Source organism: Eptatretus burgeri, chromosome 11, assembly GCF_056783735.1.
Source record: "Eptatretus burgeri isolate ZD-2024b chromosome 11, Ebu_testis_v1, whole genome shotgun sequence".
NCBI classification, from domain to species: Eukaryota; Metazoa; Chordata; class Myxini; order Myxiniformes; family Myxinidae; genus Eptatretus; species Eptatretus burgeri.
In genome coordinates this window covers 74,943,955-74,967,517 of record NC_140971.1, presented here as the reverse complement: position 1 = coordinate 74,967,517, position 23,563 = coordinate 74,943,955, and the positions used below count along the sequence as shown (strand labels likewise).

Sequence of the window (23,563 nt, the reverse complement as noted above, 5' to 3'; positions counted from 1 at the left end):
AGTCAAAGATGGTACCACCACATCTCACAGCACTCAGTACCAGAGTATAGTTTAGACATCAGATCGATCATTTTTGTGGCACCCCACAAAGACCAAGAATATTCCAGATGGCATCCAATTCACTGAATCGAAAGCTTTGCAGAGATCAACAAAGGCTGTAATCAGCCCCTGCCGAAACTCTCATCTACATTTGGTGAAGACCTGAAGGGCAAGGATACGGTCGATCGTTGACCTCTGGTGTGAAGCTTGACTGTTCTGGGCACTGGTGCTCAAGCAGATGGTAGCGAACCTTCTCAAGAATTATCCGAGCAAAGAGCTTGCCCGGCACTGAGAGCAGCGTCACCATTCAGTAGTTGTTGAAGTATGGCAATCACCCTTCTCTTTCCAGAGAGGGACAACAAGGCCCCTCTTCCAGTCAGGTGGGATGATGCCCATCTTCCAGGCAGAGCACAGAACTCCATGCAACAACATCAGCATAGCATTTCCACCAGCCTTGAGAAGTTCAGCATGGATGCCACAGATCCCAGTAGCTTAACCCTATTTCAACCCGTTCACTGCAGTCTGTGTTTCCACAAACAAAGGTGGATCACAGTTGATGGGAGGGTCAGCAATGGGGATAGTAACAACCCTGACATCCAACTCAACAGCTCATGGATCAGCCTGGTACAGCTGCTCAAGGTAACCAGCCCAGCGGGCCTTCACTTCAGACTCCTCTGTCAAGAGCCCACCAGTCTCTGCCCCAATGGCAGTATACCAAGGGACGGGCTTGGACGAACGCAATGCGCGAATTCCCCTGCAAGGACAAGAATCACTTGACCACAGGTAATGCTCCACCCCCTCCCAGATTCCTCACACATAGGCCTCCTTGTCCACCCTCAGAGCACGTACAGTTTTCTGCCTCAACTCCGTGAACAGCTCACCTCTGCCATTGAGCCTGACCCTGTGACTGGTCAATCGTATCCAGTGTCCCTTGAGAGACGAAATTCTTATTTTCCCTACGGTGAGTTCCAAGACCTTCACCGGCACACATCAAGGATTGTGGTCTTGAAGGCACTCCACAACTCTTTAGGATTTCCCAAAGCATTCAGACCCTACAAATCCCCACTCAGCCCGTTTGCAAACTCCTCAGCTACTCTCTCATCCTGGAGCTTGACAACATCCAGCCGAGGTAGGGGATGGTGCCATTCTCCCAGATTTAATCTGCATCTTCAGAGTTGCTACCACAAGCCTGTGGTTGGTATTGAGGAACCGAACACTCTGGTAGACCCTGCAGTTCTGGATCATCCTCTAGTGACCATCAACAAGCACATGGTCAATCTCCTTTGCTACACCACCAGCGTTGGAATACCAAGTCCAGCGATGAGCCTGTTGGCACTGAAACCATGAACCAGCCACCCTAAGTCCATGAGTCCTTGCAAAGTTAAGGAACTTGGTGCTATTCTGGTTCACAGTTCCAGACCCATGAGGACCAACACACATCTCATAACCATCCCTATCAGTTCCAGTTGATGCATTGAAATCCCCTATGATGAGAAGAGTATCCCACCTGGGACAATGATCAACCACAGACTCGAGTGTGGCATAGAATGCGGCCTTCGCGGTGAGATCACTCGCCTCTGTCGGAGCATATTCAGAGACCAGGGAAACGACACCCAAGGAGTGATGAATCCCCGGTCTCATAATACACTCATTGACCGGTGTTACCTCAATTATCATTGGTGTCAGCTTATTGGACACAGCTACAGCAACTCCTTGAGCATGGAAACCATCAGAGTGACCAGACCGATAGTAGGTGTAACCACCCGCCATGATCTCGCCACTATCCGGTCTCTGAACCTCAGAGAGTGCTGCAATACCGATGTTCAAACACGAGCTCAGATGATAACAGAGACAGGTGATCATCCTCTCTTAGGGATAGGACATTCCAGGCACCCACCAGGGTGGACGACACCTCGGCACCACCCCAACACACACTGTCGCAATCTGACCCGGGAAGGTTACTCTCTGGTTTTCCTCTTGTCATCAAAGGGTGGGGCTTTGCCCAAATCCCGTCATCCGTTGAGCTGCCCTGTGGAGGGCAGCTACACCGGAGGTTCTCCCCATAGAGTGGGTTTTCAATTTTCTTTTATTTTTCTTGCATTTTGCGCAGTGAAGGGTTGTACAGTGGCCGGAATGCAAATCCTGCCTCCAACCTCTTAAAAAAGAAAGAAAAGTAACCCAACTGCAGGAGGACATCCACAGACACAGTTAGGCACTAGATATGGATGGCCGTTGGCTCACAAGGAGCTCCTCCGCCCTTTGACAGGTTTTGTTTTTTATCCTGCTGGGTGTCCATATCCAAACACCCTCCTCACCAGGAAACCTGGTGGGGGAGATGATTTAGTCGCTGACAACCGGACCATGAAACAGGTTAGTACAGGTTTCCATGGTAACTGAAACTTTGACTCGTCTGTCCAAAGCACTTTTGACCATTGCTCTGTAGTCCAATTTCTGTGTTCTTGTGTATATTTTACCCTTTTAGTCTTGTTCCCCTTTCTTAACGGAGGTTTTCTTACTTTAACACATCTTTTAAGTCCTGATTTCAATTGGCCTTTGCACTGTTGATGGATAGACGACGACACCTTAGCCTTCTGCTAGTTATATTGTCAATTCAATGCTTGTCTTTGTATTATTTCTAATAGGATATTATCTTCAAGTATCTCTCATCTTTGTTAGACAGCTTTTTGGGTTTTCTAGATCTGGGTTTGTCAATTACGGGTGATGTTTCTTTGTACTTTGTATTGATTATGCTTCGGATACCACATCTTGAAAATCAAGTGATGCAAGATATTTCATTGAACGTTTTTCTTTCTTTATGCAGAAATGCAATTCTATGGTGATATTCTATTGAAATTATAGGCACTTGTTTTTTAGCTGACAGAAGTGCATCCTGAAAGATCTGTATTCTGCAGAATGAAAAGTGGGCTTTTAGCTTTATGGATGTGCAGAGAGGAACACCTGATGTGAATGATGAGGAACACCTGATGATGAATGAGTCATCAATTAGATTTGATTGCTAAATGTGATGGATTAACTACAACCACACTTCACCACATTAGCTGCTCATGTATAGTTTACATTGAGTTGTGATCGCAAGTTTTTGAAGATTTAAAGATTTAATCTTTAATGAATTAAAGATTGCTAAATGACAAGGTTGGTTTCTTCTCACCCAAACCAAATGTACTAATAACAGTCAACGGTTTTAAAAATTATTATTACTAGTACGTGCCCGTTAAAGAAAAAAAAATTCAAACCGCGACCAAGAAACAACAACCACACAGGCCGTTCCATTGCTCTCACGTGCCCGTACGTGCATGGCCCGGAAGTATATCACAGTCACGATTATTCGCAATTTCGTTTTAATGGCCAAATATTCAATTAGCGCCAACGTATTTTGCCTTTTCGCAATGTCATCGCAAGGAAAAACACAAAGAGAAGAGAAGAGAGAGAAAAAAATTACTTCCTGCTTCAGAGCATACCAGCTCACTCTGATGTTACCGAAATTTATGCACTGTCTAATGAAAACGATCATAACTTGAGGCATTGTGTTTATCTATAAATGCGCATAAGAAATCGAGAAATTTTTTTTTTTTTTTTTTTTTGTATACCTTGGTCGAGGCTCGTATGAGAGCTAACACACAACTCACAGCAAGGAGGCATGAGACAAGAGGGGTGGGAGTGGAAGGGACAAAACATTGGGGAACAGACACAGGTGAACTGTGGAAGGGAGAGGGATGGGGATGGGACGGGGAACATGGCGAGGAGAAGATGGACATTACAGGGACTTTCAGGAAGGAAAGCAGAATTGAAGGAAGTGGGCTTGGGTGGATTATCGGGGGTAGAAAAGATCGAGGATTTGGATGGGGGAAGATAAGAGGTGGTGGTGAACAGCTGTTTTGAAAGCCTGGAGGGAAGAATGGGAAAGAATAGAGTGATGAAGTTTATTCCAAAGGCGGGAAAAAAGAGGAATGAAAGAGTGAAGATGAGCAGTGATTCGTGATTTTGGTAGTTTTACCAGAAGGGGGTTGTTGGCGGACCTTGAGCGCCCTGTGGAAATGTGGTTGGGACAAATCGCAGAGAGAGCAGGGGGGCAAGGCTGGAGAGGAGTCGGTAGAAGACAGAAAGACCACCGACCAACCTGCGGTGATTGAGTGAGAGGCCCAAAGACTCAGCTTCATTGCGGGAGATGCCAATGATCTTAAAAGCCCTGGTTTCGACAGCGTGAAGTCGAGAAAGGTGGGAGGCAGGAGCACCAGCCCAGAGGGGAGAGCAGTACTCCATCAGGCTACGGACAAAAGCTTTGTAAGTAGTCAGGAGCTCAAGAGGGCCGAGGAAGGACTTTGCACGACGGAGGATTCCCAGTCGGCGACTGGCTTTTGAGGCAAGGTTGGAAATGTGACTTTCCCAGGAAAGGTCATGGCAGATAGTGAGACCCAGAAGCTTGAAAGAAAAGACTTCTTCCAGAGGATTGTTGAGAAAGTGGATGGGGGGGTTTTGTAAACGGTCCTTTCGAAGAGACATAGTGAGAGTGTGAGATTTGTGTGGATTGAAAGACATGTTCCACGTGTTGGACCAGTTTGTGATTTTATCCAGATCTGCAGTGAGCGAAGAAGCTGCTGCTTGCCGGTCTGAGGGATGACAGATGGTACGGCAGAGGGTGGAGTCGTCGGCAAAGAGAAATAGAGGATTTTCCAGAGAGTCCGAGAGATCATTGATGAAAACCAGAAAAAGAACAGGGCCCAGAACGCTACCTTGAGGAACTCCAGCCTGCACAGGAAGAGGGGATGAAAGAACTCCGTTTAGGGCCACACGTTGACTGCGACAGGAGAGGAAGTCTGCGAGCCATGAGTGGAGATGGCCTTGAATACCATGGGAAGAGAGTTTGGTGAGTAGGGCAGGTACCAGACTGTGTCAAAAGCACGTGATATGTCCAGGGATACGGCTCGGATTTCCTGTCTGGCATTGAGGACCTCCATCCATTGATGGGAGAGCAGTAGCAGCATATCCAGGGTAGAGTGACCTGGTCTGAAACCAAATTGATGATTGGAAATCAAGCCATTGGAGAAGAGGAAGGATTTCATGTCTGAAGCAATGATGGATTCCATAACCTTGCTGATGATTGGGAGAAGGCTGATTGGTCTGTAGTTACAGGGATCTGTTTTTGCACCTTTTTTATGCAGGGCAGTGATGTTAGCAGATTTCCAAGCAGATGGCAGATGACCTTGGGAAAATGAGAGGGTGAATAGAACAGAGAGAGGGTGAGCAAGAGCAGAAGAGCAGGCTTTGAGGACACGTGGGCTGATGCCGTCTGGACCGGTTGCAGAATCTGACTCGAGGTTTGAAAGCAAGCTCTCCACCTTGTCAGGAGAAAAGGATACAGAGTCCAGGGACAGTTGGGTGCGACTGGGTAAAGTGGGTAGAGATAGTGATGGGTTTGGGACACAAGATTTAGCTGCAAACACCGAGTTTAGACATTCAGCTTTATCACGTGTGGAATCAGCAGTGCGGCCATTTGAGGTAAGGGAGGGGATGGAGGGGGAACATACACCAGAAACAGATTTGATTAAACGCCACCAGGATTTTGAGGAGGGAGAGAGGTTTGAGAGTTCAGACTTGAGATGAGAAAGATGTTGTTTTCTGGCTCTCCTGAGGGTAGATACACACTTGTTCCGAGCTTTGTGGAAAGAACTGAGATTGCCCTCAGTTGGGTTTGCTTTCCATGAGGCAAAGGCAAGTTGTTTCAGGACAACTGCCTCACCACAAGCTTCAGTAAACCAAGGGCGGGAGGAAGGGTAAGACAACTGAACACGAGAGGGGATAAATCTGTGCATGAGGGAGAGCAAGTTTCTTTGAAAGAATTCCCAGGATGAGTTGATGTTTGAGAAAGTAGTGATAGGAGACCAGTCTGTAAGTTTGATGGCTGCTCGGAGACCCTGCCAGTCGGCTTGAGTGAAATGCCAGACTCGACGGCGGTGAGGTGGTTCTCTGATGACAGCCAGAGAGATGTCCACTTTAACAAGGACGTGGTCAGAAGAACCAATTGGAGCGAAGGAAGAGCAGCAGATATTGTCAGGGAAATTTGTCAAAATCAGATCCAGAAGAGATGGAGTACCATTGGTTGAGATCCGGGTCGGGAAGTTGACCGATTGAGTCAGTCCCAATGAGTCACAGAAAGCTTTTGCTGATGTCCCATGGCAGGTGAGAGAGGTACCCACACCTAGCCAACTGGCGTGATGACAATTGAAAGAATACACAAATTATTAGAATACACGAAGTCATCACTCTCCGGAAGTCCGTACGTTGTAACCCATAATGGGGAACGCGGCTGAGGTTCCCTTCCCCCATCGGCCACGCCCATGCAGCAACGTGTCTTGTCATTGGTTGGTAAATAAATGGCCATAACTTGGGAAGCACTTGTCTGATTAATATTAAACCTTGAAAAGGCACATCCCCAGGTCCCCAGCAATATATCTGGCAAGTTTCAATTACATCGGACCAGTGGTTGTCGAGAAACAGCGGTCACACACACACACACACACACATACACACACACACACACACACACACACACATACACACATACACATACACACATACACATACACACATACACATACACACACACACACACACACACACACACACACACACACACACACACACACACACACACACACACACTCTCTCTGCTGGAATTATAGATAGATTAGTTTTTTGTATGCAGAGTTAAGGCTCGTGGAAGACCTAGAACGCTGAACGGATCAGGATGCAACAAAAGAAAAGGAATAGTGGAGAGAGGGCGGAAACTTTTTATATTTACCGCTCTGCATAAAAAAGGTGCAATAACAGATCCTTGTAACTACAGACCAATCTGCCTTCTCCCAATCAGCAAGGTTATGGAATCCATCATCGATTCCGACATTAAATCCTTCCTCTTCTCCAATGGCTTGATTTCCGATCATCAATTTGGATCCAGACCAGGCCACTCTACCCTGGACTTGCTGCTCCTGCTTTCCCAACAATGGATGGATATCCACAATGCCAGACATGAAATCGGAGCCATATCCCTAGACATATCACGTGCTTTCGATACGGTCTGGCACCCTGCCCTGCTCACCAAACTCTCTTCCTATGGTATCCAAGGCCATCTCCACTCATGGCTCGCAGACTTATCCTGTCACAGTTAAGCTGTTAAATTAATGGAATTTTCTCACCCCTCTTCCTGTCCAGGCTTGAGTTCCTCAAGGTAGCGTTCTGGGCCCTGTGCTTTTTCTGGTTTTCATCAATGATCTCTCCGACTCTGGAAAATCCTCTTTATCTCTTTGCTGATGACTCCACCCTCTGCCGTACCATCTGTCATCCATGAGATCGGCAAGCAGCAGCTTCTTCACACTCTGCAGATCTGGATAAAATCACAAGCTGGTCCAACACGTGGAACATGTCTTTCAATACGAACAAATCTCACACTCTCACTGTATCTCTCCGAAAGAACCGTCTAAAAACCTCCCCCTCCCCCCCCCCCACATGTACTTTCTTAACCATCCTCTTGAAGAAGTCCTCTCATTCAAACTTTTGGGCCTCACTATCTGCCATAATTTGCTGGGAGAGCCACATCTCCAACCTGGCCTCCAAAGGCAGTCGCCGATTGGGCATCTTCTGTCGTGCAAAGTCCTTTCTTGGCACATCTGAGCTCCTGACCACATACAAAGCTTTCATCCGCAGCCTGATGGAGTACTTCTCTCTCCTCTGGGCTGTTGCTCCCACTTCTCATCGGTCTCTGCTTCACGCTGTGGAAACCAAGGCATTTTAAGGCCCTGTCACACCTTGACGATTTAGCCAGCGTATGCCTGACGTATGTAAAATTTGGCTAAAACGCTAGAACATGTCGAATACGTTATGGGTAAGTTTGTATACATTAAGAGCATGCTGGCATACGTCGTAGTATGCTGGCATACGTCTTTGTACGCTGGCATATGTCGTAGTACGCCGAGGTGTTAGACAAATTTTCCATGCTTGAAATTTTTCGACGTATGCCAGCGTATGACTCACACGTTCCGCATAACGCTGGCCATAAGTTGTAGGCACGTGACGCGATCGTTGACACACGTTGACACACGTTGACACACGTTACTTGTACGTTACTCATAAGTCGAAACGCGTCAAGGTAATGGCTAACGTCAGTGTTCCAGACTCCCTGTTTTTTTTTTTTTTTTTTTTTTTTCCTTCGGTATGACGGTGATGTTAACACTTCGATTTCTAGTGCCGTTATAATATAATATAATTAATAGGCTGCCGCTCAACGATTTAAATCATAACCGCACTAGAAATCGAAGTGTCAACATCACCGTCATACGGAAGAAAAAAAAAAAAAAACAGGTTTTCTGGAACACTGACGCTAACCATTACCTTAACGTGTTTCGACTTATGAGTAACATATGTCGACGTGTGTCAACGATCGCGTAGCGTGCCTACAACTTATGCCAGCATATGCGGAATGTGTGTCATACTTCGAGTACGTCGAGAAATTTTCAACATGCTGAAAATTTGACAACGTATGCCAGCGTGCTATTAACGTATACGAAACTTACCCATAACGTATTCGACGTGTGCCAGCTTGGTTCGTCAAATTTTTCATACGTCGGCATACGCTGGCTAATACGTCAAGGTGTGACAGCGGCTTCACACTTCGATGTCTAGTGCGGTTATGATTTGAATCGTCGAGCCGCAGCCTATGAATTGCCTACGCCACGTGATCGTCAGCGATACGCTCCCGTGCGCTATGCACAAGTTAGACTATCGTTGGGCATAGTTTGTGATCGCCGACAACACGCTCGGCATTCGTTGGTATAAGTTATCTATATGTGATTAAAACGTTCTGTGTATGTTACTAATACGTTATGTATACGTCCAACACGTTATTATACGCCCAAAACAAAAAAACATCAATAGTTCAGCGTACGCCAGCGTTTTACAAACATTTTTGAGACCTTGCCATACGCTGGCTAAAACGTCAAGGTGTGACAGGGCCTTAAGATCGTTGGTATCTCCCGCCATGAGGCCGAGTCTTTGGATGTCTCACTTTCAGGTCTGTGGTCTTTCTGTCTTCCACCCTCTCATCTCTGGCCTCGCCCCCCCTCCCACCCCACCCCAGCTCTGTCTGCTATCTGTCCCGTCCATATCCATATTTCCGCAGGGCACTCAAGGTCCGCCAGCAACCCCTTTCTGGTTAAACTACCAAAATCACGAATGACTGCTCACCTTCACCTTTTCATTCCTCTTTTTCCCCGCCTTTGGAATAAAATCCCACACTGTCTTCAATCCCATTCTTCCCTCCAGGCTTTCAAAACTGCTGTTCACCACCACCACCACCCCCATCCATAACCTCGATCTTTTCGACCCCCATTAATCCACCCCAAACCCACCTCCTTCAAATTCCCTGCTTTCCTTCCTGAAAGTCCCTGTAGTGTCCATCTCGTTTACCCCGTGTACCCCGCCCCATCCCTCCTCCCTTCCACAGATCTCATGTGTCTATTCCCCACTGTTTTCTGCTTCCCTCTCCTGTCCCTCTTGTCTCCTGCTTCCCTTGTTATCTATTCTGTGTGTTAGCTCTTATACGAGCCTTGACATTGTTAAAATTATAAAATAGAATAAAACACCAACAGCAGGGTTGAATGACAAAATAGAGGGAGACCTGAACAAATAATGTGTATGGGGAGGGTCGGGGAGGACACATGGGGTGGACAAGATTGATACAGAAGCAAACTCTGAAGGAAAAACTGGAAATTTTGAAGGTGAGCTTTGGGGTGGGGGTTGGGGATTTATGGGGGTAGAAAAGATCATCGTTTTAGATGGGGGATGATCTGCTAGTCGTAGAGATATTTAAAAAGTGGAGGCTTTGAGTAAATTGTTGATGCTCGAAACATCCATATATCGTAACTCCTGAATGTGTCCAAGACTTTTGCATGGCAGTGTGTGCATTGGCAAAGCTGATGACTGATGTGAGTCCTGTGACTTTGACAGACCAATCGTGGACAGACTTGCTTAGAACAATAAATAACTACGCTCTCTCGAGACACGACCGCAGAACTAACACCTATGAGCAAGTCACAGGACTCTCCGTTTTGTATATCGGTGTTCAGTACATCTGACAGAGTGTGGTTGGTTATCGTGTGAGTCAGATAACTGAGGTGAAAATGGTAACTACAGCACTAACATGGCATAAGAAAATAGTAAATGTTGAGCATTGATCACTTCCATTTATTTATTATAAATTGAATAATTAACCAAGTGTCCCAGAGAAATGAATTTTAATTTTATGCGAGACCATATATAATAGAGTCCTGGCTTGTATATCATATCTGACATAAACAAGGAAGTTGACAGCAAATTTTGCTCGTTTTCAGCCTTAATTAACTATGAAATTATTTAAAATCATTTAAAAAAGCTGATATCGAATATGACTGAAACTTCTCTTTCCAACCACAAATCCCCAGCTGATGCCATTCATAATGCTGCTGGCTTTGGCTTCAATGGCTACACCAAAAGTGGACAACCGCGTTGGGACCTCGTTTCCAACATAAACATCTGGAACATCGAAGTGAGTTTAGGGGCTTGGGAACATTGCCATTTTAAATAATACAGATTTCAAGTCACACGAGAAACCTGAAAAACGGAGGGATTAAGATAAACAGACTGATAGGGAGGCTCACATGAACAGGTTGACAACATGTAGATGCACCACAGTGGGTGAGGGGGAGTTGTTGGCAAAGAAGACGGTGGATCAGCAAGTGTATAAAAGCCCAGAGGGGTTAGCTTGGCAGAGATGTTGACGTGGTGATTGACTGCAGTCTTGAGGGAATTGAGGGGGAAACATGAGACGTCATACTCGGGGAGTCTGTTGAAGGAAGTAACATTTGAAGCAGAATCTTTCAGGAATTTCAGAGGGTGAGCATTAATCTTATAATTGGGGAGGGTAACAAGGTATTGCAACCTTGAAGGGCTGTGGGGGGAAGAAACCTCAGATCACACAAGACTGAACAGAGGCAGTAAAGAACTACAAAGACTCCTTTCTACCTGCATTTAGCAAGAAGCAGACTCTCAACTACAGCCTCCTGGTGAGAGATTGCATTGGTTCGAAGGGCTTTATATTTGAAGAGACAAATGTGAGTGTGTGGGAATTACCTACCTTGAAAGTGGTTGCAGGTAGTTGGCCAAAAATGTATTTTATCCAGACCTGCAAACATAAATACTGCCTCTGCTTGCCTGTTGAAAGGGTAAGAAAATATCTGGCATAAGGTGGAAGCATCTGCAAAGTAGTCCAGAGGATTTATTTTCTAAGGAAACAAAGTTTGATGTTGACCAAGAACAGAAATGGTCCCAGCACAATGTCTTGAGGGACACCAGCTTCCAGAGATGGAGCACAAGAGAGAATGCTATCCAGAGCAAGCCAGTGCTTGCATGTGGGGAGAAAATCTGATAGCCAACAATATGACCCTGAATACCACTGACGGACAGCGTGAAGATCAAGGCAGGGGTACGAGATGGTATTGAAGGCATGGGAAATGTCCACATAGTGCTCCTTTCATTTCGTTCGTGATGCAGGTCATCCACCCATTGCCGACATAGTATAAGCAGCACATACATGGTGGGACAGCCAGGGCAGACACCTGACTGAGATCAGGGACTTGAAGAAGAGATGGGACCTGAGCTCTGCAGCAATTATTGATTCCTATATTCTGATTACATTGGAGATGGGGCTGACCAAAGGAGAAGGCAATTCATGCAACCGAGCTTGAAATGTTACCGGTTCCATTTGAAGATTCGTAAATAAGTCACTATCAAGATGGTTCTTAATCCATTATTGTTGTGGTAACTGCTTTTTGTACCACTTGTATTACTTCCCTGTCGTCTTATTTTGTTACTTCTGTTTTTTTCAGACAGCAACAAGCTTCAAAATGTTTTTGGACAACTGGAACACACAGACTGTTCGTTGGTTGAAATTGTGAGATAATTTCGTTTTTCCTTTGTTTTTTTTTTCTCTTGTAGCATGTTGCGCTGCCAAATGTTTTTCTTATCTCGTGAGCCTTTCCTGCCAATATCTTGCTTTGATATAGATCTGTAGAACAGGTTTCTCTCCCTTTTTAAAATTTTTTTTATTTTTTATTTTGAAAGCGATATCTCTTTGGGTAAGCGTATTTAGATACAAGATAAAGAAATGTAGAATTTTCATGCAAGCTTTTAGGGTGTATTGAGCTGACGAGCACTTACTACTAGTCTTAAAAAGATTCCACGGTGCCTTATGAAAGGGCAGGTCATTGCGTGCCAGTACCCTCGTTAGATTTTCAAATCCCTGGGTTGCGATGCCCGGTGAAGCACCATGATGGCTGGTGGCTGATGGCTGTGGAATTTTGCGTTGTTGTTGATGATGATTGCAATTAAAAGGACAGATAGGATTAACTGTCTGTTTAAATAAATAAAAGGGCAAATGAGGATGATTTTTTTTTTTTTTTTTTTACCGTAACATCAATCACCCATACCATTGATGTTTGCAACCACAACTGGCTCTGTGGGTTGTTGATTGATATAAATGAGGACAGTTGAAGCATGTTTTGTCAAATTGGTGTTGTTGAATATGCACACATTTCAAACATCCTGCAAAATTCATGTTCGTCGAAATATTTTGCTTTGTTTGCACGAATGCTTTTATCAGACCATCGCAGCAGAGCTCGCCTTGTAAGTTGCAATTCTCACGGTGTCTTCAGCTAAAAATACTCGCAAATAACCAGAAAGTAATGAACACCTGGAAAGTCCCACCTCCCTTGGCAAGACAAATTTACAGACCATGCTAATAATGGAGCAGGATCTGATATGGCATTACAATGTGTGAAAGGAACTTTTGTTTTTAAAGATTCGGAATTTTTTTTCTTCTCATCGGTAGCATTTGAGTGCCCACCCCCAAGTTGCCCTTGGGTAATGAAGGAGATTGTAATTCAAATGTTTAATATTGTTTTCTTTAGCCAGATTTGAACCCACATCCTCTGGGATACCACTCCACTGTGTTTCACCATTAGGCCACTACCATAATCTCTTATCATTTCAACAACAATGATTTGCTGTATAATTTGGAGCAATTGAATGTATTTGTTTCATCTTTCTTGGTATCCTCCCACCCCTCCTCCTTTCCATGAACACCAATCTTCCATACAGTGTATGCTATGATCGGCTAGACAAGCATACGACGGTGGCAACATTCATGCTGTCAGCAGCGTGGCATGGCGTCTATCCTGGCTACTACTTCACATTTTTTACTGGCATCCTCATGAGCTTGTCTGCACGTGTGGTTAGAACCTTGCTAAAACTTGTTTTGAAAACGCTTAAGTTTGGTTTCGTGATTATGGTGGAATGTCTCTCTTTATGGCATGTAAACTTGAATGAATATATATATATATATATATATATATATATATATATATATATATATATATATATATATATATATCTGTGTGTATTTTCCACCCCCCCCCCCATCTCATTTCCATTGTTCTCGCATTTATTGTGTTAGATGCGAAACAATCTGAGGCATCACTTCTTGCATTCAAAAGTTGTAAAAGTTCTCTACGACATTGTCACATGGGCTACAACGCATCTGGCTATCTGCTACACAGTTGCACCGTTCGTCATGTTTGGCATGAAGCCTGCACTCGACTTCTACGGGTAAGAAAGAGGAAGGGCAGGTGACGTTGTAGGTTTGGCATTCATCTGGCAAGCTAATGGAAACATGCTTTGTGCAATTGAGTATGTTATGATTTGGAGTCGAGTGTCTTGCACTTTCACAAGTATCGTCTTGCCCTCCAGCTCCATGTACTATTGCCTCCATATTGTCACCATCCTCATCAAACTGGTGCTGCCCATGAAGCCTAGCAGGCGGATAGAGCCGCAGGCATGCGTTGATGAATTTCGAGGAGTTGGTGATGGTCAAAGCAAGAAAGAGCAGTGACAGCAAGGTGAGTGCTGCAACAATGAAATTTATCAGGGTGTAATTACCTTCGCATTCTGCGAAAGGTTATGTTTTGCTTGGCGTGTATTTATTTATTTATTTGTAATCTTGTGATTCATATAACTCAAAAAGTATTAAACCGAATTGCATGAATTTGGTGGGATGATTGGTTATTAGCCAGGAAGCATTCGATTAGATTTTGGGATCGTTCGGGTCAAAGGTCAAGGTCAAGGTCACGAAAAGGTCAAAATCGTCTTTTTACGATAACACGGTCAATTTTTATTCAATTTGCATGCAACTAACGCCAAAATGTTCAGAATTCAACGCCTCATCTTGTGATATGCAATATGACACAATGACGCCCATACTCTTGTTACCGGTTAGGGGTCAAAGGTCAGGGGGGTCACGACCTTGAAAAATATGCGGTTTTTGTCATAACGCGGTCAATTCTTGTCCGCTTTACATGAACCCAGCACCAAAATGTTCAGAATTTAATGCCCAATCTTGTGACACAATGACGTCATAACACATGTCACCGGTTGGGGTAAATTGTCGGGGGGGGGGTCACGCCCTTGAAAAATATGCGGTTTTCGGCATAACTCAGTCAATTCTTATTCGATTTGCATGAAACCAGCATCAAACGAGATTACCTTCTCTTGTTGAAACGTTGTATTCACCGAGCTTGCGAGTGAAGACTCGCCAAAACGACGTGAGTTGATTGTTGTTTAGTCCGTAGCCCCCGAAAGTCGTGGGGGGGGGTCATGACATTATAGATATGTTGTTTGTGTCATAAGACCATTCATATGAAACCAGTTCCCCACACTCATACCAAGAACAAAAAAAGTAGTGGCGGCGAAGGTATGCGCTCTATGATTGCCCGTTCTAGTTTCCCATGTCTTGAGCCTCTTCCTCTTCAATTGTGCATGTGCCAGTTTACTTTTTGGTGGCAGGATTGTTTAGCAGTAGCTTGCCCTCTTCATTCGATTTTGACAGAATTGACTAGGATGAAAGCAGCAGTCTTGGGCAATACCAATAGCGAACACTGCATCATGAAGCACGCACTTATTCAGAAGAGTATGGGCCAGCTCTCTTGTCTGTTTGCATTCATTTGTGGATTCTGCAGATGCCACTGTTTGTGTTGTGGGTAAAAGCATGTGGGGTGGGGTTGATTGTGGAATTGCCAGTTTGAATCCCCTTCTTCACCAGACTCAGTGGTGTAATGGTTGGAGCATCCGCTTTGAATCCAGGAGGTTGACAGTAACATACTAATTATTTATATTGTTTTCTGTATCGTGAAGGAGCTTGTTGTGCAAGTCCCAATTTTTTCAGCCTATAATAATATGTCAAATTAGCAAATTTCCCCCTTTTTCTTTCCTTCATTCATAGACTAGTTAACTTGGAGTACAACACGAAGCTAGATCAACTATTGTAGTGAGCAAAACTGTTAATTCCTCCCTGACACTCACAACACATTGCTGCCTATGGTACTTCTTTAAAACAAGCAAGCGTATTTAGTGTTTAAAAGAAGCGACAGAATCATTATCAGCACTGGCTCAAAGCACATTATATTTTGTCGCAGTTTACTCCTTAATAAACATGAACACGTGACACTTGTTGTAAAACAAGCACTCAATGTTTGTCCACCTAGCTTTGCAGCCGTGATTCGCCTTCTTCATTTTCTTGGTAGTCTGCGACGTTTACTTTGCTTTCCGCCAGTCCCGAACACATTTCTCACTGACACTATTTCCTGTGTGTTGGCATATTCCCACAATTTTCCTCAGCGAACTTTGCTCACCCAATCGGCAAACGTTGTCGCCAATGGTTTCTGTGCAGGACACAACATTTTTACGTTCTGGTACTATTTTCTTCTTAACACAACATTAGTCTTTGTACAAATATTCGCATTCCCCCAGTGCTCTGATTGCACCATCTCACGGCACCTTGGTGATGACCTCTCCATTCCGGATTCGCCACGTGGCCTGTTCGATTGTTCGATTGGAGAGTCCGAGATTCTAGATCCGCCGCACGACTCACCCAAAAACCCAATCAGGGCAAGGGGAGAAACGTATAGCGTAAATTATTCGAGCAGTCCGTGCGAGAAACAAAGGCCTGTGCTCAGCACCATGAGCCATGCATCGAGGTGTATCTCAGCGTTACATCTCCTTGTAAACCCTCCACTCTACACCCGCACGTTTCCCATCCCGACACGCAATCTCGGCCCTACATTTTGGTGAGTACCCCTGTAACAGTTCATTTAATTGTCCATTTATGTTCTTTTTTAATTTGTTTAAAATTTGTCTCTAATATGTAGTTGAGTGAGATTAAAGTCATTATAGGGTGACCGAAAATGTGCCCTGGGAACACATCTCCTCCTCCCCTCCCCCCATTATAACACTACGCCCTTTGGAATATCTCGCCTGCTGAACCCATCGTTTTGCTCAACGTTGCACTTTCGAGGAACACATCCATGACATTGTGGAAACTTGCTGTTTTGTATTTTAAATTAACAATTATACAATTTATTTCAGAAAATGTTCTCTCAGACTTTGAATTTTTTTTTTCATTTATGCAATTCAATGTCTTAAACCATAGGTAAGTCGATTCCGAGTACAAGTCGAGGCCCGGACTTTTGGGGAAAAAAAAAAGTATCGACTTATAAGGAGAAAAATATGGTGTTACCTGCAAGACAAGTACATGTGGAGACATCGTTCTTTTCACATGAATTGCAAGGAAGTTTGTAGAGGGACAAATCGGCAGTACACAAGATGGAGGAGCAGCATCATCAGCCATCAGTTCATAGAGGAATACCAAACAGGCCAACCTGTTCTGGTTTTTCTTTTTTTTTCATTGTACTTGTATGATATTGTGACGTCCACGGGACTTGAACAGTCCCACCAACGTAGAATGAGCCGAAACGATGGAGGCGGTTTATTTTTTATAACCCAAGGATGGCGGTTTTAATCGCTCCACAGCAAACGGGACGAAGAAGGTGGCACGAGTCGCTTTTCACTGAGTTAATAATGTTTATTTCTCTAACAGAAATAATAATAAGACTCGGCAAGAGGAGGGATCCGGGGCGATTCGACGGGATGGTGGTGTGGGTTCGGGCGTGGGGAAAACACAAACAATTCCAATGGATATACAAATCTCAAACCCTCTAAGGCGCCAGGTACACACACACACACACACACACACACACACACACACACACACACACACACACACACACACACACACACACACATATATATATATACACACACACACACACACACAACGTAGCTGGTCCTGTTGGTCAGGCTGTCCCGTGGTGTAGGTGCAACAGTCCCTGGATTGGTGCCGGACGAGCTGGCATCGCGCTCGTCTGGTGTCGACCTCCTGGTCTAGGCCCAAGACCGCTCACAGCCGCCAGGGAGCCAGTGCTGGCGCCAAGATGCGAGCAGGATAGGGAGGCATGTCCGCCCGCCGTTTGGTCCCGTACTCCGAGCCAGCAGAACCCCAGAGCCAACCGAGGTGAGGCACGAGGCACAGCAAGGCCACGAGACACGATGAATCCAGGAACGAACCAGCGCAACAATAGAGCACGCTCCGAGCCCAACAGCCTCCACCAAAAAAACGCTTTTTCTTTATCGATCTTCTTCTTCCATCCCTTTTCCCCGAACAGAACCTTTTTATCCTCGAGTCCTCGTCACTTCCAATCGAGCCGTTTTTATTGGCCCTCCGCCGTCGCCTTCCGCCAATCGTGATCACGGGGCGGAGCCATCCGCAGCACTGTCCTGTGACGTCACGGCAAGCCTCCAGGGAATACTAAAAGGGTTTACGCAGACGCACTTACCCTAACCCGTCTCCCTATCTAATTACATGACAATTATCATTTCCTCCTTGAAGAAATGGACATTTACTAGACAACTTATCACCACTGAATTGCTACTTATTACATCGACATCCTGGTACACTCGAACAGCATGGCATACCTAATTAAACATCCTAATTACCCTTTGAATGCATACCCCCCCCCTCAGACGTAACAATATGCAATTAAAAGAATTAAAAAAATCCTCATCAACCAAAAATTAAGTCTTGAAGTAAATCATTAATATTCATTGATTCATCAGATGCATTTTTTTTCTTTTCAGAAATGTCATTTGTGTGGTGTTTGCAGATCTTGGCCTGTGGAAGTCTTATTCCTGAAGCAATGGTGCCAGAGTTGTGAGCAAGAGGGAAGAAAGAGGGTGGTCGATTGATGGAGGTTGCAAACTGATTGGGGAGGGTGGGGACTGGGTGGGGGTGGGGTGTTGCGTGTGTGTATGTGTGTGTGTGGGAGTGGGGGGGGGTTGTGGCTGGGGATATAAAGGGTTGAGAAATTTTCAAGATCGGTTGTTCTATCCCATAGGCACGGAGACACGAATTGGTCTATCGCACACTGTAGCTGTCAATTTTTGTGAGCTGCCCTCACCTTCCGCGCATTACCATTGGGTTCTTGACAGTGCCCTGGTCTCAGCAGGCTCGAGCACATTGATGTAGGGTTTACAGGGCTTTTTATTTCACGCTTTTGGCTGATCTTGAGTTTGATCATGCCTCCGTGCCCCGATTCGACATTCGGAAGGCCTAGTAGGCTTCAGGTCCCGACATGTCTCTTGATTGTGTTGTACTCGGGTGGGTAATTGAGGTTTGTAAGGGTTGGAGGAGGCACAGGGGTTGAAATTTACCAAACCGGGAAATGCTGCCTTCTGTTCTCAAGACTGCATCTGTGATAGTTTATGAACCTTAAATATAAAGCCATCAATGCAGTCTCTGCCCTTTACTACTGATGGATGTTTTGTTTTAAAACTTTCCAGCCAGGCGAAGAAAAATATTTTATATTATATACAGATTTTAGTTACACTTTGAGTTTGTTTTGAGTGTTTGTTTGTGTTTGATGAGGGTTTTGCAGATGCATTCAAAGAGATGATTCCGAGTTGGATGGAGTGATGTCGCTGAAGGGTGTGAGGCGTGATGGTGTGAATGATCAGCTGTTCTGAATCATTAGAAATCTACAGTTGCGACCCCGATTCGTTAGCCGAAGATCATTTTGTACTTTTGAATGTCATCTGTTCAAATTGTCTTAAATTGCAGATCGTTGGAACTTTTGTTGCACAGATCCATTCACACCATTCAGAAAAGCCCTTCTTAGTGTTATTTTGGTTCATCGTAATTGCAAAGCTTACTGGCCATGCGAGCATGTCTGGTGTAGCATTATTCAAATTTTTATTTTGCTCATCTGTCTGTGCTCTCATCATTACTGTGTTTCGGTCAAGCAGACTGACAAATATGTATCTCTTGGGAGGATACATCCATTGTAGAACAAGAGAAATGCCATTTTTGGGGCCAACTGCATGCGATAGGAATTGTCCACAATGCCATGCTGCCTTCTCTCCAAGACTGCCATCGGCCACAAAGTTTGCTCGACTTGCATTGCCATGGGTTGCAGTGTGCCATTTCTACGACACCACGATGAATCGAGATGTAAAATGTGACAGATGGTCAGCTTTCATTGTGATCAAGAGCCAAGCAAGCAGGCTTTGCAGAACCGGCCAACTTTTGATTTGCGGGGGAAATTACAATGCACGCCTAATCATCCATGAGGGGAGATAGCCTAAAAATTGCAATCGACTCGAAAGTCGATCCATAACTTGTAGGACACGGGGTTTGATTGCTTTGCTAATTATTGTTTTTTTTTTGTTCTTTTTTTTTTTTTAACTTGTAAGCTCATATAAGTTGTAAGGTGTTCAGGTGTTTTGGCATGTAATGTCTGATGCTCAGTTTGAAAGGCACGTCGATTCAGCGCGATTATGTTCTACACTGGTTTGGTACCACTAGGAATCCCTTTCCGTTTCTGGAGTTTACTATTATCACTAACAATGTTGTCAGTAACTTAGCTGAGATTAACTAGGATGAAAAAAAAACTGACGTTTAATAATCACACATTGAATTACCTTTTTGCATCTGCTGTACCATAATTTATAATTCCCCCGGCCCTCAGTCTTAGAATTAACACACATTTCGTGCATTTAAGGCTGGATATTCAAGTTTATTTACACCGCACAGGTTGATCAGTCTGACCCGGCCCACCGAGCGTTTTCCTCCAATCAAAAACCAGAGAATGCTGTCTTCGGGTTGGAGGAAAACGCTTTGTGTGCTCGGTCAACCTAGTCATCCAGTATAGCCTGAAATAGTTCAGATTTTGACTTGTTCATAAAAGCTAAGAACTCTACATGTTGAACCAGATGATACGAACACAACCATTCCTAATCTAGGGAACTTGACACTACCAGAGTGGATGCAACATTTGCCCGCGTTTCCAATTTGCAGTTGTCTGATACATGTGAATGTTCAGTCGTCAGAGGCTACGTATGAAAAACTTCACAGCCTTTGCTGTGCATGCTCTTATTTTACTATCGGAAGCATTGTGCACATGCCCGTTGTACTTTAATGATAACTTTTTTTTGGGGAGGGGCTATTTTTAACGCACTGCGCTGGCTTTAAAACGAGCATCTCACCATTGTGCAATATTAAATAATGGCAAAATGAAGTAGCAAAACTGAATAGTTCCAGCTCTTTGTACTCGTTTTATGTCCAAGGATTCTTGGTACTGCACCTTTTTGTTGTATCTGACCTCAAAGTTGTGATGTTTGTTGTGTTGCTCATTTCCTTTGATGAAGTATATCAAATGGGGGACATTCCACCACACCCCTCCTCTCTCCTCCACATACATTTCCATCATCTTGATCCCATCCCTTCCCCCTGCACCAACTTTTTGTTGACAATGATTGTGGGGATATCACCAATTATCAAGGTCGGCGTTATATTTTCTGGCCCAACGGCGAACCACTTGTATGGGCAAGTATTGTCCTAATGTGCAAGTGTCTGACTTTCGACCTATCCCAGAACTTTATCTCATTTACTGTTCATGTGTCTCAAATTATTTTTTGCGTTTTGCCGAATGCAAAGAAACTGTTGTGTTTGCATTGACGAGCACAATGTGCAAATTACAAGTTCATCGTTGTTATCATCATTATAACTGTCGTCGTATGTGCAAGACATTGTTGTCTATCTTCGGACTACGTGCGTTCGATTGTACAGCCGTTTTTATAAATGATTTTTGTTTCCGCTGTTGTACGTGGTTTTTTTTTTGTTGTTGTTGTTTGTTTGTTTTGTGGCATTGCGTAGTAAATGACTGTACATGTTCACGGTGTCATTCCAGCAAGCTTTCTTTAATTCTGTCGAATTGGCATTTGTTCCAAGATTTGCAATTTGTCTTTTATATACGCGATGACACTAACCCTCCGATGATGATTAGTGTGTGCATTTGGGGTTGTAGAAAATCGAGAGTTTAGACTTTCTGAAGAGCTGTTGCGCTGTTTGAGGAAACTATTAATAAAACTATTTTGTATTCGTTATTGTTTGTTGGCACTTATTTCAAAAGTAAGAAACTTCACGTTCGTAAAACGCCAACTGGTTCGGACGATTGTGTAACGGATCAACCCAGTTAAAAGTTATTTCTGTATTATTAGGACCTTCCGTTTGATAGTGGAAAACTTATTGTTGTTGTTCTAGCTGAATTATTATGCAATTGGTCACTGGCTTTGACAACAATACAAATTTTTATGATGGACTCGAGGCATCAAAAAGCTTCAAATATCAAACAAAATGTTTCAAATGGAGCACCTCACCACCATTAGAGCATTTAAATTATATCAGATGTGGCAATAAATGCGAATCGATGCTCCCAGCTTTCTGGCTAGATGACAGAAGACACCTTTTGCATTTTTGCCGCCTTCATCACAACCCCGTTTAGAATCCTGTCTGGGCACGGACAACTTGCTCGTTATTAAAGCAGATTTTTATCGGTCCGATTAGTGCCAAGACAGCTTCGGCTATGTATGGGCTTCCACTGTACATCAGTCTATGTAGACAGTGGTTTACGCTGATGATTTGTGTTTCGCCCTCGGGTGACCAATCAGGCCGATAGGTGCTCTGAACATTTCAGAGCAGACTTGACAGGTCCTTGCAGATAGAAGTTGTTTGGTTCTGTGCGGCATTTCTCCTTTCCTTCCTTTCTTTCTTCCTTTGATCGAAGGCTACAGTTGTTCCATCAGGTCAGCACGGTCCTTAAAGGGCAACCCAAACTCTCAGACCACCTCGACGCGAATCTGTCCCTCGATACCCTACAAAATAGATATGAGATGTCCTTTTTCCATTTCTGAATTATAAAGTAATGAGGAGGGATATCCGTAAGGTAGGGGTGGTTGGAGAGTGAAGAGAGTTGGTTGAGGACAGAGGGGGTTGGTGGAGTATCGTGGTCAAGGCAAAGCAGAAGCTTTGTGCCATTTGACCTCGCCCTTTATAAAGGGAAGAGGAGAAAAAGAAAGTTTGTAAATTTATGATTAAAAGTCGGAATCTTCTTCTTCAGGTTAGCCTTGCCATCACACATAGAAGTAGACCCCTAGATTTGTAGTGTCGGGGTTACATCGCGGAACAATTTAACGCAAACAGTGAATTTTCGATTTTCCACAAATATGCTGAGTTGATGCGTCATTGGTGCTTGTACAGTAATACTAACCGAGATGGTTTCATGCTAAACCAATGGCCGAACCACCTGAAGTTTTCCAGAAATTGGACGAGGTTTGACTTAAATACAAGTGTCGATCGGACCTGCAACATTGGCTTTTGTGCTCAGAACATTTTATAGAGAACTGTTATGAAACAACAGAGATGGCTCGATCTTGTGGTTATCTGCCACAATTGAGAGATGATGCCATCCCCATGATCAAGTGGAAGAAACAGCCGTCGCTCAAAACTGTAACACGATCTTTACCGAGCTACCAGCACACGCACACATATGATTTGAGAGGTGGATCAAGCACCTGCTGCCATTGCCCTGCACTTACCACAAGAGCACCTGAAAATAATGATCTATTATCAACACAAACACATCAAATGAGCCACCATCTATTTATAATGGAGAGAAAGTATGTATGTATCAACATCTACTTCTCCAAAAGGTTTTGACGAAGGACTAAGTCCGACCATCTCTGACAATCCCCCATCAACCATCACGCCACAATACTCAGCATCATCCCCCCCCCCATCCATACTCCTCCCACCTCCACAGTCCCCCATCCACTAGGGAGGGACATCGACACCTCACAGACATGACGGTGGGACACTGCATGGACAAAAATGAATGTCTGAGAAAAACATGAAATGGGATGATCCCGTAACATAAAATACACCTGACCGGCCTGCGACGGTGGGACAAAGTATTCGTCGCCCATGTTGTCTGCGGTGTCCTCATCTTCCTGGGCGGTGCCTGTGCTGTCGATCGATGGTGGGTCTTTCTGCTCAACAAATATATAAACCGATTTATCAATAAATACAAAATCCATCCCTCATAAACCGTCAATCGAATGGAAAATCGAACCCTGAAGTTATGTGACCAGCGTTTTCATCATCACAAACACTTCCACATTCTTCTTCTGAATCGCT

At 44.3% G+C, this 23,563-nt stretch overlaps 1 protein-coding gene across 1 annotated transcript in view; it reads left to right on the top strand.

Annotated features, from left to right (window-relative positions):
- Positions 1 to 21,474, top strand: part of LOC147017402 (membrane-bound glycerophospholipid O-acyltransferase 2-like) — a 111,451-nt gene extending 89,977 nt beyond the window's left edge. Inside the window, exons 9-14 of the mRNA XM_085847028.1 lie at positions 10,533 to 10,636; positions 11,976 to 12,040; positions 13,246 to 13,378; positions 13,601 to 13,752; positions 13,894 to 14,042; positions 18,198 to 21,474. Coding sequence (XP_085703154.1) covers positions 10,533 to 10,636; positions 11,976 to 12,040; positions 13,246 to 13,378; positions 13,601 to 13,752; positions 13,894 to 14,035 — 596 coding nt within the window. The 3' untranslated portion in view covers positions 14,036 to 14,042; positions 18,198 to 21,474. The remainder of the gene's footprint in view (positions 1 to 10,532; positions 10,637 to 11,975; positions 12,041 to 13,245; positions 13,379 to 13,600; positions 13,753 to 13,893; positions 14,043 to 18,197) is intronic.
- The last annotated feature ends 2,089 nt before the right edge of the window (positions 21,475 to 23,563 follow it).